This window comes from Dermacentor andersoni, chromosome 6, assembly GCF_023375885.2.
Source record: "Dermacentor andersoni chromosome 6, qqDerAnde1_hic_scaffold, whole genome shotgun sequence".
In the NCBI taxonomy this organism is placed as follows: domain Eukaryota; kingdom Metazoa; phylum Arthropoda; class Arachnida; order Ixodida; family Ixodidae; genus Dermacentor; species Dermacentor andersoni.
In genome coordinates, this window is record NC_092819.1 from 54,664,106 (window position 1) to 54,678,409 (window position 14,304).

At 46.8% G+C, this 14,304-nt stretch overlaps 1 protein-coding gene across 1 annotated transcript; it reads right to left on the reverse strand.

Moving 5' to 3' along the window:
- Positions 1-1,187: 1,187 nt before the first annotated feature.
- Positions 1,188-9,800, reverse strand: LOC126523054 (uncharacterized). The gene is made up of 5 exons (XM_050171881.3): positions 9,615-9,800; positions 8,096-8,250; positions 5,628-5,701; positions 3,361-3,447; positions 1,188-1,447 (listed from the first exon to the last, which is right to left on the reverse strand). The coding sequence occupies exons 1-5, from the start codon at positions 9,711-9,713 to the stop codon at positions 1,323-1,325; spliced, it is 540 nt and encodes a 179-aa protein (XP_050027838.3). The 5' UTR covers positions 9,714-9,800; the 3' UTR covers positions 1,188-1,322.
- Positions 9,801-14,304: the final 4,504 nt, after the last annotated feature.

Here is a 14,304-nt window from a genome sequence, read left to right on the forward strand (position 1 = left end):
TAAGATGACACTCACACCGGCGACTGACAGAGGCCTGGCTACTGGCGACCGAGTGACATCGCTCACCGTAAGTGACCATCGGTCACTCACGGTGACCAATGTTCGCAAAGGCGAGCGTGACTTTCCCGCCGTCACACCGAAACGCCTCGCGATTGCTGCCATTCGCGTCTGTCTGCACAACCGTGGACACGTAAAATGCCCATAAGCGTATTCCGACGTCCCACTCCTGCGTGATTGATTGCTTCAGCCATGGAGGAAGAAAAAAGTCAAGAGAGAAGATTACGTCGCGCAGACAGCCTTGGCAAGCGAACGCTCCGCGAAGCCCATTCATTTGCGCAGTGGTGGCCCAACACGTGAGCTCTTGCATCGAGACCACGGAGCAAGAGTATAGATTTGCTGAGACGCTCGGTTCCCAGTAGCTGTGCCAGTAGATTTTATTCGGTGCGTGCTTCTTCAGCAGCCCTGCCGTGGCCATGCCTTCGGAGCGGGAACACTAAAACCAACCGCGCACTTTGACGTGCGATCACGTGTTGGGCCACCAGGTTTATCTTCAATCGCGTTGCGCGATGCGCCCTCCTAACGTTTTCCTTCCTCCATGGCTTCAGCAACTTTATGACTGCAATCGCGGAGCTGAAGAGTCGGTCAGCGAGAGCGGCCTCACGAAACTGCTCGCTTCTCGACCAAAGCGATCATTTTCCGACCATCGCCCTTCGGCCAACTTGGTAGCGCGGCCTCTTTCAGTGGCTTGTGTGAGTGCCGCCTAATAACTTCCAGTAACGCAGCGCAATGTGAGACCGTTGGAACGTGTACCTATAGGCGCCGGCGTCGGCAGAGCCGGCGCAGCACACAAGAGCACGTGTCGGATTTGACCGGGCACTACGCTCGTATATAGCGAAGCACTAGAAAATGATCGCTTATAACGAAGAAATTGCACTGGATGTAGCACCGGTGTCAATCAATGAGCTCAGTTGGAAGTGAGCACTTTATGTGCATGTCTGCCACTTGCCAGTCCCATTTGCGCTGTCCCCTGCGAAGGTGCTGCATCCCCAACTGGCTCAGATTCAGTCCTTACTATAAAGTAATAAGCACTTCACACAGGCTTCTCTGTATTTGATGCATCGGTTGCTCGGATTGGCATACATCTGCCGAAACCATTTTAGAGGAGTAGAACTAACAACCTGTGCATGTACAGCGACGACTAATGCCTTTATTGGTATTGGATGCCACAGTATGCAAGAGACCAGGCAGCGGGGGGTAATTGCAGCGTAAGTGTTCCATGCTATACGGGGCCGTGTGTCCGATCCAGCGGCGAGTTAGTGAGCTCAGTGGCAGGTCTCGTCGTAAACGGCCTGGTAGCTGTGTCCGCAGAGGAGGTGGAAGATGAACTTGCACGAGTGGGTCAGGTGGTTCTTCTTGTGAGCAGGCACCACCAGCGAGCAGGCATTCTCTGTGAAAAGAAAGAAACGCCAAAGATTAAATTCGCCCCAGTTCGCCCAGTCCGGGCGCGCGCCGTGCCGTTTCTCCAATGAAAATGTGTTGTGCTCCATCGCAAAGACAGCAACAAAGAAATAGGCGCGCTTTCAGTAACTACTATCGAAAACTGGTCGAACACTTTTGGTGTTGTGTCACATCGGCGCCGTGTGCGACTGCGGTGAAGTTATGTGTATAGCGGGTGGTAAAGTGGTCTCCGTCAAAGTTTCCCAGGCCACTTCACGCGCCCCTCTTGACGCCAGTTCAAACCACTAGAAGAATGGAGTCCTGTATATTTCGCTGTCGTACATTTGTTTAGGCCTTAGTAATCCCATTCTGGCGCCACGATGACATTGTCGCAGTGACGGAAGCCTCGCGTGGTTTCAGTGCCAACTAAAGTATTTCGGCTTGTCCGCAAGCTTAATCTTATCCCCGTATTCAGAAATGCGCCTTGACTCGAAGCCCGTGCTTGGACTTGGTCAAAATAAAGCCTGACGTCAACGCGGCAAAGGATACGCCGCGCATCTTCGGCACTTTCACGCCAGGCGTCATCTAGATCAAGTGAGGTATAGACACCAAGTTAAGGTGCATTTGTAAATGCGGAGGCTACACATGATCACGTAGCCGTCATCCACCTCGCACCGTCACAGCGATGGCGTCCGACTGAAAAGAGTATTTCTTCGCCGGTTTCTGCTCAAAAGGCGGACGCCGGCGACCGAAGCGTCCAGTTCCCGCCCCCCTCCTCCTTTTTTTTTTTTTCAGGAACCCGCGAGAAGACACTCTTTCCAGGCGGACGCCGGTGCTGAGGCATTGTCGAATTGGATGACAGGTGTTTGAATCAGGCCACACTCGTCATTGGTCATGGGCTTGTTCTTCGTTGTGTATGATAAGCATTCATTCGCAAACATTCTTTTAAAGCGAAGCTTTCTTGGCCTCTTAATGCGCTGTGCTTTCGACGTTTCGTTCGCGTTGAAGCGAGACATGCACGAAGGTTGTTAATTCAGCTTGCTACCGCCGCGATTCTTCACTCCAGCATTTTGACAGCGAGTTTCCGCGCTCATCGAGCGAGATCTGATCAGGTTTACCTGTGCGCGTGTGACACCGTGCTGGTTAATTTAGTTAAAACACGTTGGCGGGCTAGTTGGTTCGAATCCACGATGGAATGTGTAAGCGCGACTGAACAAGGATGTAGAAAGAAGCAGATACACAAAGACAGCGCTGTCTCTGTGTGTCTGTTTCTTCGTACGTCCTCGTTTCGTCACGCTTACACATTTTATCATTGTTAATTTAGCTATGTAAGCGAATGTTTACAAGTTTATACGGCCGCTAAAACTACTAGCCTTACTTCGTACAGTTATACACTAATTTGCTATCGCAATCAGTGCTTCGCCTTTCAGGCGAAACTGCGACTTTATTATTATTATTATTATTATTATTATTATTATTATTATTATTATTATTATTATTATTATTATTATTATGCACAGTCAAAGCTCGATTATACGATAGTAGACTTTACGAAATGTTCAATTTAACAAAATGCTTTTGATTTCTCGACACATTCCTAGAGCCTAATACGTTGAACACCTTGAAGAAACGAAGGAAATCTGTCTAGCCCGATTTAACGAAGTTTTGGGGGAAATTATGGGGCCAGAGTGGCGGACGCCATTGGCCCGTTAAGATCTTCATCTATACAATGACGGAATGCAAAGCGGGCTCAACGGGTTTCTTTCGTTTCATACTTTTTTCTTGTTTAGCGCTTTGTCGTAAGCTGTATTTTCGGTATTGTCAAGGACTTCAGTGAGTTAGCTCAATCATCTTTTCGCGCCTAATCAACAGCTGAGAAATACAGCTTGTCGCGTGGAATGCGGAGCATGGGTATACGCTTACCGCCAGCATACGGGTGCCTGTAGACCTTGCATTCGTAGCAGTCTGAGTACGCGGTGTACAGGTAGAAGCTGTGGCCTTTCTTTGGTCCTGAAAAAAAAAAACAAAGGGAGAACGTGAGGGTTAGTTCTTGGTCAAACACGGGGCACGAAGTGCGTACCATCATTCGGATATTGTCACGTTGTATATATGAACGGAGTCAACAACAAGAAACACTTTCAGAAGTGCGAGCTAAGGAATCCCACACTACAGCTTGGCGAGCTTGGGTCCAGAAGGACACCCAACAAACAAAGCAAAACGATACATCGGTGTGTGCGGTCATGGTGATAGCATCCCGGATCCTGATTCCGCTGTATCGTCGAGTTCGCCATCTTGCCACTTCTGATTGGCTGTCTCACAGGGCTGCTACGGCCTCTCTGATCGGATGAATTTGACAACGGGGCGGGAATTTGAAGTGTCGGAAACACCACCGTAGGCCATAAAGGCATTCCCGGATGTCGAATCTAATGCTTCGGCTGAAGTCGGGCTAGTATCATATATACTGACGTCAATGTATGCGTTCCGTAGAGCCGTCGGTGGAGGCGGCTCACGTAATCAGTAGAGCTCGTATCACACAAAATAATTTTTATGCTAGAATTGTTCGTTGGCGCGAATTCAAGTCAACCTCGATGCTGAAAAGACGTATTGTTAGCGAAGGCGCCCAGCGCATATATCAAACACGACTTACGAATTTCAAGCTTTTTGAGTTTGTGCCTGCGGATTTCGGGAATGTTCAAGGCTGCTGCTCGTATCGCATGTGCAAGCCTGATTAGGCGCTCTTTCTCGCCATCGAATTCGTGACAGTATTCTCGAAGTTTCGGATACAGAAAAGCGCGCCATGCACGAGTCGGGATAACCCGACAACAGCGACAGTTCGGTAAAGCGGTCATAAGGGAGGGAAGAAAAAAAAGCTAGAACAGCGCGTGAGCTCCGAGATATCTGGCGGCGCGCGCTCTTGCACGATCTCAGAGGCCATAAACAACGACCCGTGGCAGTATCAACACCTGGCAGTTTTTAGACTTTTGTAGTGCACACGGGAAAGGTGGTAAAGCGACGACACAAGTGGACGGAATACAGTATTATATCCTCGACGTAAGCTGAAACAGTGCGACTGGAACGAGGACGCGACGAAGAACACCCCCTCACAGGAAAGCGCTTGTCCTTTGGTGTATGTTCTTTGTGTCCTCTCTTCACTAAGTCCCTGCTGTTTCACCTTGTATTGAAGATGAACCAGCTAGCTGTCACCAAGATATAGTTACGCATTATGCGCATCCAGCGAAATTTGGGGCACGTTCAAAAGCTTTAGCCAGCCTGACGCCGCGGCAACCCTTTGCTAACATGCATATGTTAGCAAACAACAACAACGACGACGACGACAACAACAACAACAATAACAATAACAATGATAACAGTAATAACAATAACAGCAATAATAACAATAATAATAATAATAACAACAATAACATGCTGTGCATTGAACAGTGGTTCGATGTACAGCATGTTGTTGTTGTTGTTGTTGTTGTTGTTGTTGTTGTAAACGTGTTTATTAGTCACCCGAGTTTAACCGACTGTCATAGCAGGGCACGGACTCTCAGGACGAGCGGCGTCCCCCAAGCAAAAAGCGCTGGAGAGGATGTCCCTCTATAGCGTTCCTCTTCGCTACGTTATTATGGTTGTTGTTACTTGTTCGTTCGTTTGTTTGTTCCACAACAGCTTCTTAAAGGCCGTCTGCTGCAACTAGCGACAATTTACCCTCTTCAGCCAGATAATTTGGAGAGGCGAACATGGTATACCAACACCACATATTGCAGTGTTCAGTTAACGCGTTCAACAAAGCTGCGACGAATAAGTTTTTTATGGCATAGGTTTAAACTACGGGATTGAAGTCCGGTATAGTTATTGGGCTGCGTACATAAAAGCGCTAAGCCTGAGGCTAAAGCTATAGTGCCCGAAATGTCTACTAGGACATACACTTGACAGTGCAATTAGTCTGTTTGTTTTTGTTTTGTTTTTTCTTCCTTCTCCCCCTATAAGCTTCTGTAACCAACTGTAGCATAAAACAGTGGAACGCCAGTGGTGGTGTAAAATGGAGAGCGGGATAGCCGCCATGCACTGTGCCACATTCTATCAAATGCCAATAGCGTTTTGTCACGTGTTACTCCGGAAACGTGACTGATCACTCCACTCGGCGACTCTGCTGGTGATTACTATCCGCAAAACATGACGCTTACCGCTCAGAAGGGTCACGTTGTGCTTGTTGTAGTATTTGTATCCCTCCGTCTTGTGCAGTTCTGTTTTGAAGTCACTGTATAATCGAAAGAAGAAGAAAAGATGAGTTTACAGAAGAGAGAACTGCTAGCGTAAACACCACGCCCTGTGAAACTGATCCGCATTATAGGCAAAAGAACTTATAACTGGGTCAGTTGGCAGTTATTCATTATAATAACAGGCAGTGCGCAGCACAGACAAGGGTAGGAGAGGCCCAATCACCTGTACTGATTAGTTTGTTATCTTCGTTGACCTGCACTTATCCTAATGGTGGCCGTTGAATGGCAAGGTAGGGGATTTGGCAAATGAAGTCGACGGCAAAGATGAGAAGTCATCTAGTCCACGAAAAATCCACCAGTGTGGTTATGGCGTAGCGCTGCTGAGTTCAAGGTTGTGGCTTCGATCCTGGCCGCGGGGGCCTCGTTCCGATGGGGGCGGAACACGAAAAACGCTCGCATACCGGGATTGTTTCATTAATTTTGTAATTATTATTCTCGCCCTGGTTCCTCTCTGTTTCGAGTGTCCATGCTGCGCCCAGAGTCGTCTCGAATAAGCTTGTCTCGCGCTACCGCTTGCTAACCTCGCATGCTCAGTTAACAGAACAGCCGCCGGTTATCCTCGTGTGGAGACTCTGAATTCGATTCTGGACCATCGCGAATTTCTTTAACAGCAGCGACGTATTAGTTTCCGACAAAAAAAAATTTTTTTGGTCTATTCTCACAAGAGTCCAGCAACAGTCGGGGACATCGACAAATCCTCCTCACACAAAAACCATCACCCTCCAACTTGGAGATTTCCGCAGATAGCACAGTTGAATATAGGCTTCTTGTTTGGACAACCGGTATGACGACGGCAATGGGAGTAATCGGGTCTTCCAGTGCTCGCCGAATAGATAGCTAAATATGCGCTGTAATTGACATCATTCATCTTAATTCTCGTTTCAGTCCTAACGAAGCCGGCAGAAACAGCTTCGCGAAACAGCTTCGAGTTACAAAGGAACGTAGTCACGGTTTCTTGTGCATTTATTGTTGTTGTTGTTGTTGTCCTATGTGGCCGTGGCACATACCCACAGTGGGGGATTGGCCAAGAATCGGGCGGTTTAATTAGGTGCCTAAAAATAATAATGATAACAAGGGAGTTAACAATTTGGGCGTGTGAGCTTAAAAGTAAACGTTTTGTGTCTGGAGAAAAAAAAATAGATAATCAGATGAAAACCGGGTATAAGAAAATAATAATAATAATAACAATAATAATTAATAATAGATAAGAAATAAAAGAAAGCTATGGTAGGGAGGGAGAACGATCAATCTAACATGGAAAACGATTGGTTTCAATTAGGTAATTTTGGATCGCCAAGCAAACATTTCTGTGGCTGAACCCAACAATGGAGGCTCCAAAAGATAGGATCACAGGCACTGATAAAGTTAGACCAATAGAGCGAAGCGGCATTTCGAGTAGTCGTTTTCTTATAATAGAAAAACGTCTGCAAGACAACAAGAAATGGTCGATTGTCTCCGCTTCGTCACAGAATGAGCATAATGGTGAGGGGACCAGACCAGACCTGTGCATTTACAGTAAGCCACTTGGTTAAACTATGCTGTTGAAGATAGCGCTATTTAAAAAAAAAACCGTTATAACATAGCAATATTTGTTACCCACGCTTTTTTTTTTTTTTTGACGAGAGGTCTATAGCGTCAAGTCGCAGAGATACACAGCTTTACGAGGTGTCTGCAAAATGGTAGGAGCGATGTGGTAACATATTGGCACAACTATATATTGCCGCGGGTGTGTGCCAGTGATGACGAGGTTGAAGTAGCGCGGGTTTTTAGGTTAAGCGTGAAGACGAAGAAGACGTTGTTGGTTTTCTTTGGCGACTGATAAAGCGCATTTCCTGGTGGTGCACCTCCGCACCCTCGTCGATCTCACGTCGTTACGATATTAGTGTATCTCACAAGAGCTAGGTGTCTGTTAGTCGCCACCCCGATTTATAAGGGACGACATTAGCGATCGTCATCAACGTTTCAAAATCTGGGCGCGAAGCCGTCCTCTCGCACGTTGGAGTATAGGCCGGTTTCGATGCTGGCCGCCAACCGGAACACATCCCTTTGCCGAGAAAAAAAGGAATTCGCGTCCCTCTCCTTCCACCTCTGTCTTCAAGATACCGATTTCGCTGGTGTTTCTATCGTTCGATACTTGTTTGCGGAACTGTACATCAAGGAGCCCAGTGCTGAACTCCTGTACTAAATGCATCATTACATCAACAGAGCGATATTCTGGTATATACACGAGCGTTTATACCAACTGTTATGTTTATTCGTAGCGAACAGCTACGTATATGCAGACATCAACTGCAATAGAGGAGCACATTTGACTAAGTCGCACTCTAGATAGGACAGCACATTCTTGAGCAAGTAGCGCGGACGTTACTCACACAACCTCTCCGGTGCGGTGCTTGAGATGTGCCTCCGCGGTTCCATTCACCAGAGGTTTGGTCTGACTGAGGTACGCGCACTTGCCATCGCCAAGGTAGGGATCGTGCTCGAACGTGCGGTAGATAACGTACCAGTGCTCCTCGTACGGGAAGCACTGCAAACACACACAGTCCACCGGCGTACCCTCAGACGGATTCGTTGTAAAAATTAAAACAATTGGAAAGAACGACACTGTACTTCAAGGAGCCCAGTGCTGAACTCCTGTACTAAAAACATCATTACATCAACAGAGCGCTATTGTGGGATATACACGAGCTTTTATACCAACTGTTATGTTTATTCGTAGCTACGTATATGCAGACATCAACTGAAACAGAGCAGCACATTTTACTAAGTCTCACTCTAGATAGGACAGCACTTTCTTGAGCGAATATATATATATATATATATATATATATATATATATATATATATATATATATCGAAGGCTCACTGGCACAGGACTTAAAATTTGCGCTGTAGCTTTTGCTTTCAGCGCTCGTATGTGTAGACTCCTCTTGTACATTGCTAAAGTGTTATTTCATGGCCCATCATGGTCCATCATCATATTGCACTCTTACCCGCACATTCTTAAGAGACACTAATGAGAAAATTAGGCTGATCTGTAGCTGAAGGAGGCGCACTACAAGCTTTATAACCCAGAAGATACGCGAAAAAAAAATGTTATGAGGCCGGTGGCGACGCCGCCTTGAAATTTGCGCACTAGTTCGCGGTGACGTCATGGATTTTTCGACGGCGTCTTCTCGAGCTTAGTTCCTTCTTTTTTATCGGCAAAGATGGACTTTAGGTTGTACTGTAAGTGAGCCAAAAGCCGGACATGATTTTCGAGAACTGCAACGGCGCCCTCAACAGCCAAAATACGGGGAAAAGTACTTTGAAATACGTGACGTCATGGGTTTCAATGTATCATGGGGTTAGGCTAGGCTGGAAAGCCATATGCTGAGATCACGATACCATGGTAAATTGTTCTGGATGGTCCAAATCAATCTGGACATCTCCGCTATTCGGCGTGTCCAATAGCTGAAGTGCACATAGCTTCGAGAATTAAAAAAGAAAAAAAAAATCTGCCACAAGGGAAGGCCCGTCATAACTTATAGCAGTCATCAATTCCGGAAAAGTACGTAGTAATACGACGTTCTCAGACATTGTACGATACAGACCGCGTGGCTAGAGAAAAAGTGACGCTCATGTTCATACAAAAAAAAAGAAGAAAAAACGCTAGAACAATTCGTAAGTGCGGACGCCAGCTATTCGCGAACTCAAACATATTACTAGCGAAGGCGACCGGCTAGTTACCGCGAAGAAAAAAAATGTTTTGCGAAGAATATGGCCCACAGCTTCGCCCTACATGTGCCTGAGCACAAGGTCCTTAGCTATACGGCTTCACTCATAGCCCTGGAGTTACTTTGGGAGGTCAAACCACGCGAATCAATCAGTCAATCAATCAATGAATCGTACCTCAGCCTCGTCCTGGTACTTCCCGAGCTCCGGTTTCGTCTCGTAGTAGAGCGCGTTGGCGGCGACGGCGAGAAAGGCGAGCGCCAAGAGGGACCTCATGGTTTCTTTTCGTTGCGGGTTTCAACACGTACGATCGCTTCCTCGACGTCGCCAACAACGAGCACAGCTACGATGTTCCTTCCGACTCGCCGGCCTTATATACAAAGCCAGCGAGAGCGCTTTTAAAGCTCGCTCTTTCCGCATCTTGATAAACCACCTGTCTCAAGCCTCCAATGGGTCTCTCTGGTATATAGACCCGGGGGGAAGACGTTGTGTACGTATCTCACGCCTACCTTCGGGCGCTCGGAACGAGGGGAACTAAATGTGTACGAACCTTATTAAGCGCGCGGCAGAGTATCTCGGACGTTACGTAACTGCGCCGACAGGCTTTCCCTTTTCTTTTTTTATTCTTCCGCGGAAAATAAGAAAAGGTGCGGGGCCTCCCGCGTCTGCGGCGGAGGATGGACAGGGAGTAGTGACCTGCTTGCCCGGGGACCCTCGGAGCCTCTCGTTGTGGCGTTGACGCCGCTAGGGTACGCTTCGAGCGCGTGCCGCGGTTGCGCTAAACCACGGCGCTGTCGCAACTATCCCGTGTGTCTACGTTTGTCCAGGGGCGGGTATCTGTAGCCCCGGCGGGCCCGCGTGGCGTGATCTTCAGACGGCCCGGGCTGAACGGCCGGCCTCCACCGCATGGGCGGCGGCGGTGGCAGCTTGTGGCCGCAGAATCTTTCGTGGGTTTCTCGCGGTGGCCATCGCCCTCGAATCGTAAGGAGGAGGAGACGGTTACTCCCTCCCCGAGGAGACGAACGCTCTCCTCCCCCTCCCTCCCTTTTTTTTCTTTTTCCTTCCTACGGTTAAGAAGAAAAACCTGTCCCTTCGCCGAGCCGCGCGACGACGATACTCCTCGTTCCTGTTCCGGCGACGACGTTTCAGAATGCCGTGGCGCAATGATGCGCCGCGGCTTCGCTGTGGGGCCAACAACCCTCGCGCACGTGCGCGATATCTTCGCGAGGAGCCGCTTTTTTATTGGTGCAATGCCTTCCCTGCCGTCGTCGTGGGATGCCGACGAACGGGCGTGGAGATCTGGGTAATTCCAGGCACCGACTAGCAACGGCTATATGCCATACCTGTAAGACGAGCTCGAGTGTGAAGCAGGTAGTGGGCGTAGGAAGTTTGTGGACCGTTGTATCTTAGGGGTCGAATGTTTCCTCAGCCGACGGACGGAATCGGAGCCCATGGAGTGATCAGTTTTCCAGCTTATGTATCATTCTCAGATGCCGCGATCCGTAAACGCTGACAGCACGTAGTTCAGAAGCGACGTTTCTTAGTAGATCAGCGACTGTAGAGGTTACGTTCACTGTTTCGTGACGTGAAGTCGCGAGCACCGCGCTCAACAGGAGCGACGGGCGTTACTCGGCCACTGGCTTAGCCAGTCGCATTCAGCGACCACGGAAAACATCCATGAAAGTGATCCACTGCACCAAATTTGATTAGCTTTGCTGCATTTCAGACAAAAAAAAAGTTAAAATGTAGTGACTGTTACAAGCGGAATGTTTATTCGGGTCGCTGGTTCTTTGTAAAAATTGCCAAAGATCGCAAATTTCCAGAAAACGAAACTATCTTGTTTACAACTCTAACTCAGCAGTGAAAAACGATATCACAATTCTGTAATCTGCATCTAATAGCACATCTAAAGCGTACAAATTTGATGCATTATATATGGTTCTCACATATAGCACTGATGCGTGAGTAGCAGTTTTGCAAAACCTTCATAAACATTGTATAAAATTCACGTAAGACATAAATTATTATATCAAATTTGTCCGCTTTAGATTTTCTGATGGAAGTAATTTACAGAACGACGATATCCGTTTTGATGCAGAGGGACAAAAGTTGTAAACATCGGGTTTCCATTTTTTAACACGCAATCATATAAAAATTATTGTAAAAGATTTGAGGCTTTACATAAAAATTTCGCTTTCCTCAGTCGCTAGAATTTAACTTTTTCTCTGAAATACCACGAAATTTATTAAAATCGGCCCAAGGGTTATCTCAGAACAGCGTTTCTGCATTTTACATGTATTTGAATAGGCGGTGTCAGAGTTCGAGCCGAGCCAATTTTAGGCGTGTTTTACACGGAAAGGAGGCGTCGACGACGCTTTTAGTACTATGTGACAAAAGTTCGCCTCATATGGCGTTGCGCTGCTAATCAAGCCCGAGGGAACGGTGTCAAATTTAGCCGACTGCGGCGGCTAAATTTCTATGGGGGGCGAAATACAAGAAGTTCACCTGTGTACCGTGCATTGGCTGTTCGTTAAAGAAACCCAGGTTGTTTCAAAATTATGCCGGAGTCTCCTACCACGGCGTGCCTCACAATCATATCGTGATTTGGGCACACGAAAAAACCAGAATTTTTCAGTCTTGCTTTATTTTATGTTTAAGTTTCTTTTTGTCTTTCGGTAAATACCGTGACACACTTTCCTCCAAGCGTGAGGACAATCTGTTTATGCTTACCGCGCTCGTTTGGAGGCGTGACGCTTAGGCCTTCGCAAACGCTTGCACCTGTTTTGTTTTTCCCTCACCCATATAGAAATTCGAGCGGATGCACCGTTCGCCGCCGGGTGCAGGTTTTCTTTCTTTCGCGGCTGCTGTTTTTTTCTGAGTAAACTTATCCTTGACTGACGGGCAATGTTCACGGTATAGTTTTTGTATTGGTTGTCTCGAGTTTTGTATTGTGTATATCGATTATGTTTATTGCAAATTACTACACTGCCGGCACGCATTGCTTATCTCACGGAGCTGCCCTTCCTATATTAAGCTCCCTGATGGGACTGACATCGACAAATCGAAAAAAAGAAATATTAGATCAGTAGAAATAATTGAAAAGCGGCATTGCATTTGCGGCATCCTATCGTTTTATTGAGCAGAATTATAGTCAAATAAAAGATACAATTAAACTCCACTGGCAGCCGAACCCACGACGTCCACACCACGAGCGATGCGCCTTACCAAACAAACGATGCCGCCAGCTGTCACTCGATCTACTCTCTTCAGTAGAGTTATTTTTTCCCTCTCTCTTTTTTTTCTCTTACCTACACTTCGTGCAGGCTAGTGCAGATGAGTGTATTGTCGAGCAGAGGCTATGACGTCGTTTGCTGCGCTAGGCTTACTGGGCTACAGCCCAGTAAGCCCAGTATAGCAGCAGCGACGACTCTGCTGCTAGAAAGAATGGCTTCGCGTATAGTAGTTAACTAAAATGGCGACTTCCTACATGCGACGCTTGCGTAGCCAGTGTAAGTAATATATATATATATATATATATATATATATATATATCGCTAATGTTATAATACACGTATGTTTAACCTAGCCCTGAGAGTGTTCGCCCTCGCCGCTTGCTACCATTGGGGTAGACGTGGAAAGTTCATGAAACCGTAGGCTTAACTCACCTCTGCATAGACATACTATGCAGCCTCAAGGCATCAAGGCTGTCAGTCAGTCTTCATGTGCTCTCTTTGGCTTCATTGTTCCTTGGCCTCATATTGTTGGCTGAGTATGTTGTTTGAGTGTGATGTGCTCTTTGTGTGTGGCACTTCATACGTCATCGCGTTCATCCTGAGTAGCATACCAGGCGTGCCGTTAAACAAGCCATAGGAGATTTCATACCAAATCCCTCAGCAACGTTTGCACGATACATAAGGACATCACATAACACAGCCTTGTACAAACACTCGGAGGATGTAATTAAGAGAAGTTGCTCAATGCTACGCGAAATAGTATTTGAGCATACTATAAATACCGAATTCAGAAATGTGTTTGAGATAGAGTACTAAACATTAAAAAAAAAGTATTTCATTACTTCACAGGTACTTACAAGCCTTGAGAGCCACGCTTTCTTTCTTCCTTTCTTTCTTTCTTTCTTTCTTTCTTTCCTTCTTTCTTTCTTTCTTTCTTTCTTTCTTGTTTTCTCTGTAAGCTCGCCGTCCTGAACGGTTGTAAGACAGAAGAAATGTGCGGGACCGGCAATGTGCGCACCGCACGTCCGACTAGACGACCTCGTTGCTCGTCGATACCGCACCTGACAGTGACGAAGGGCGTTTACTAAATACTCAATACACGATACTCTGAAAAGTAGCATTTGTTACAACAAAAATACCGAGTTCTTCAAATTATTTGAAAGATACCAAGTTACTTTGGGAAGTACTTAAGATGTGGTAATTTGAGCAGAGTAGGCAAGTTAGATACAAGCCTGGTATAACCCCACCTGATTCTATGGGACAGCACGAGACATCGACTTCTCAGCCACCCTGTACTAGCATCGTCGTCATCGCTAATGATAACAGCGAGTCGGAAGGATCGCGTCACTACGTTTAATGCGGGGTCCGTGTTCCCGTAACACCACTGACATATCCTCTCATGTCACTCATTTAAGTCAGCGCGAAAGACGGTGAAGGAACACTAAAGCGAAAAATATATGTTGCAGTGTACCCTTCTAGTCGACTACCCATCAGTACCAAAAAAAAAAAAAAAAGTCACTCTTATCGTGAGAGGAGGCCTTGTAAGGCACAAAATACGCAAAGAAGAAAGATCATGAGCGACACCACCTCGAACTTCCCGTAATAGAACGCCTCAACGTCGCGAATTTTAACGG

What these genes read in the sequence shown, in the direction of transcription:
- LOC126523054 (XM_050171881.3), bottom strand. Translation starts at nt 9,713, where the DNA reads ATGAGGTCCCTCTTGGCGCTCGCCTTTCTCGCCGTCGCCGCCAACGCG. An exon ending in CACCGCACCGGAGAGGTTGT is followed by an intron (nt 5,702 to 8,095) that starts GTGAGTAACGTC and finishes TCGATTATACAG; the next exon opens with TGACTTCAAAACAGAACTGC. An exon ending in CAGGCACCCGTATGCTGGCG is followed by an intron (nt 1,448 to 3,360) that starts GTAAGCGTATAC and finishes TTCTTTTCACAG; the next exon opens with AGAATGCCTGCTCGCTGGTG.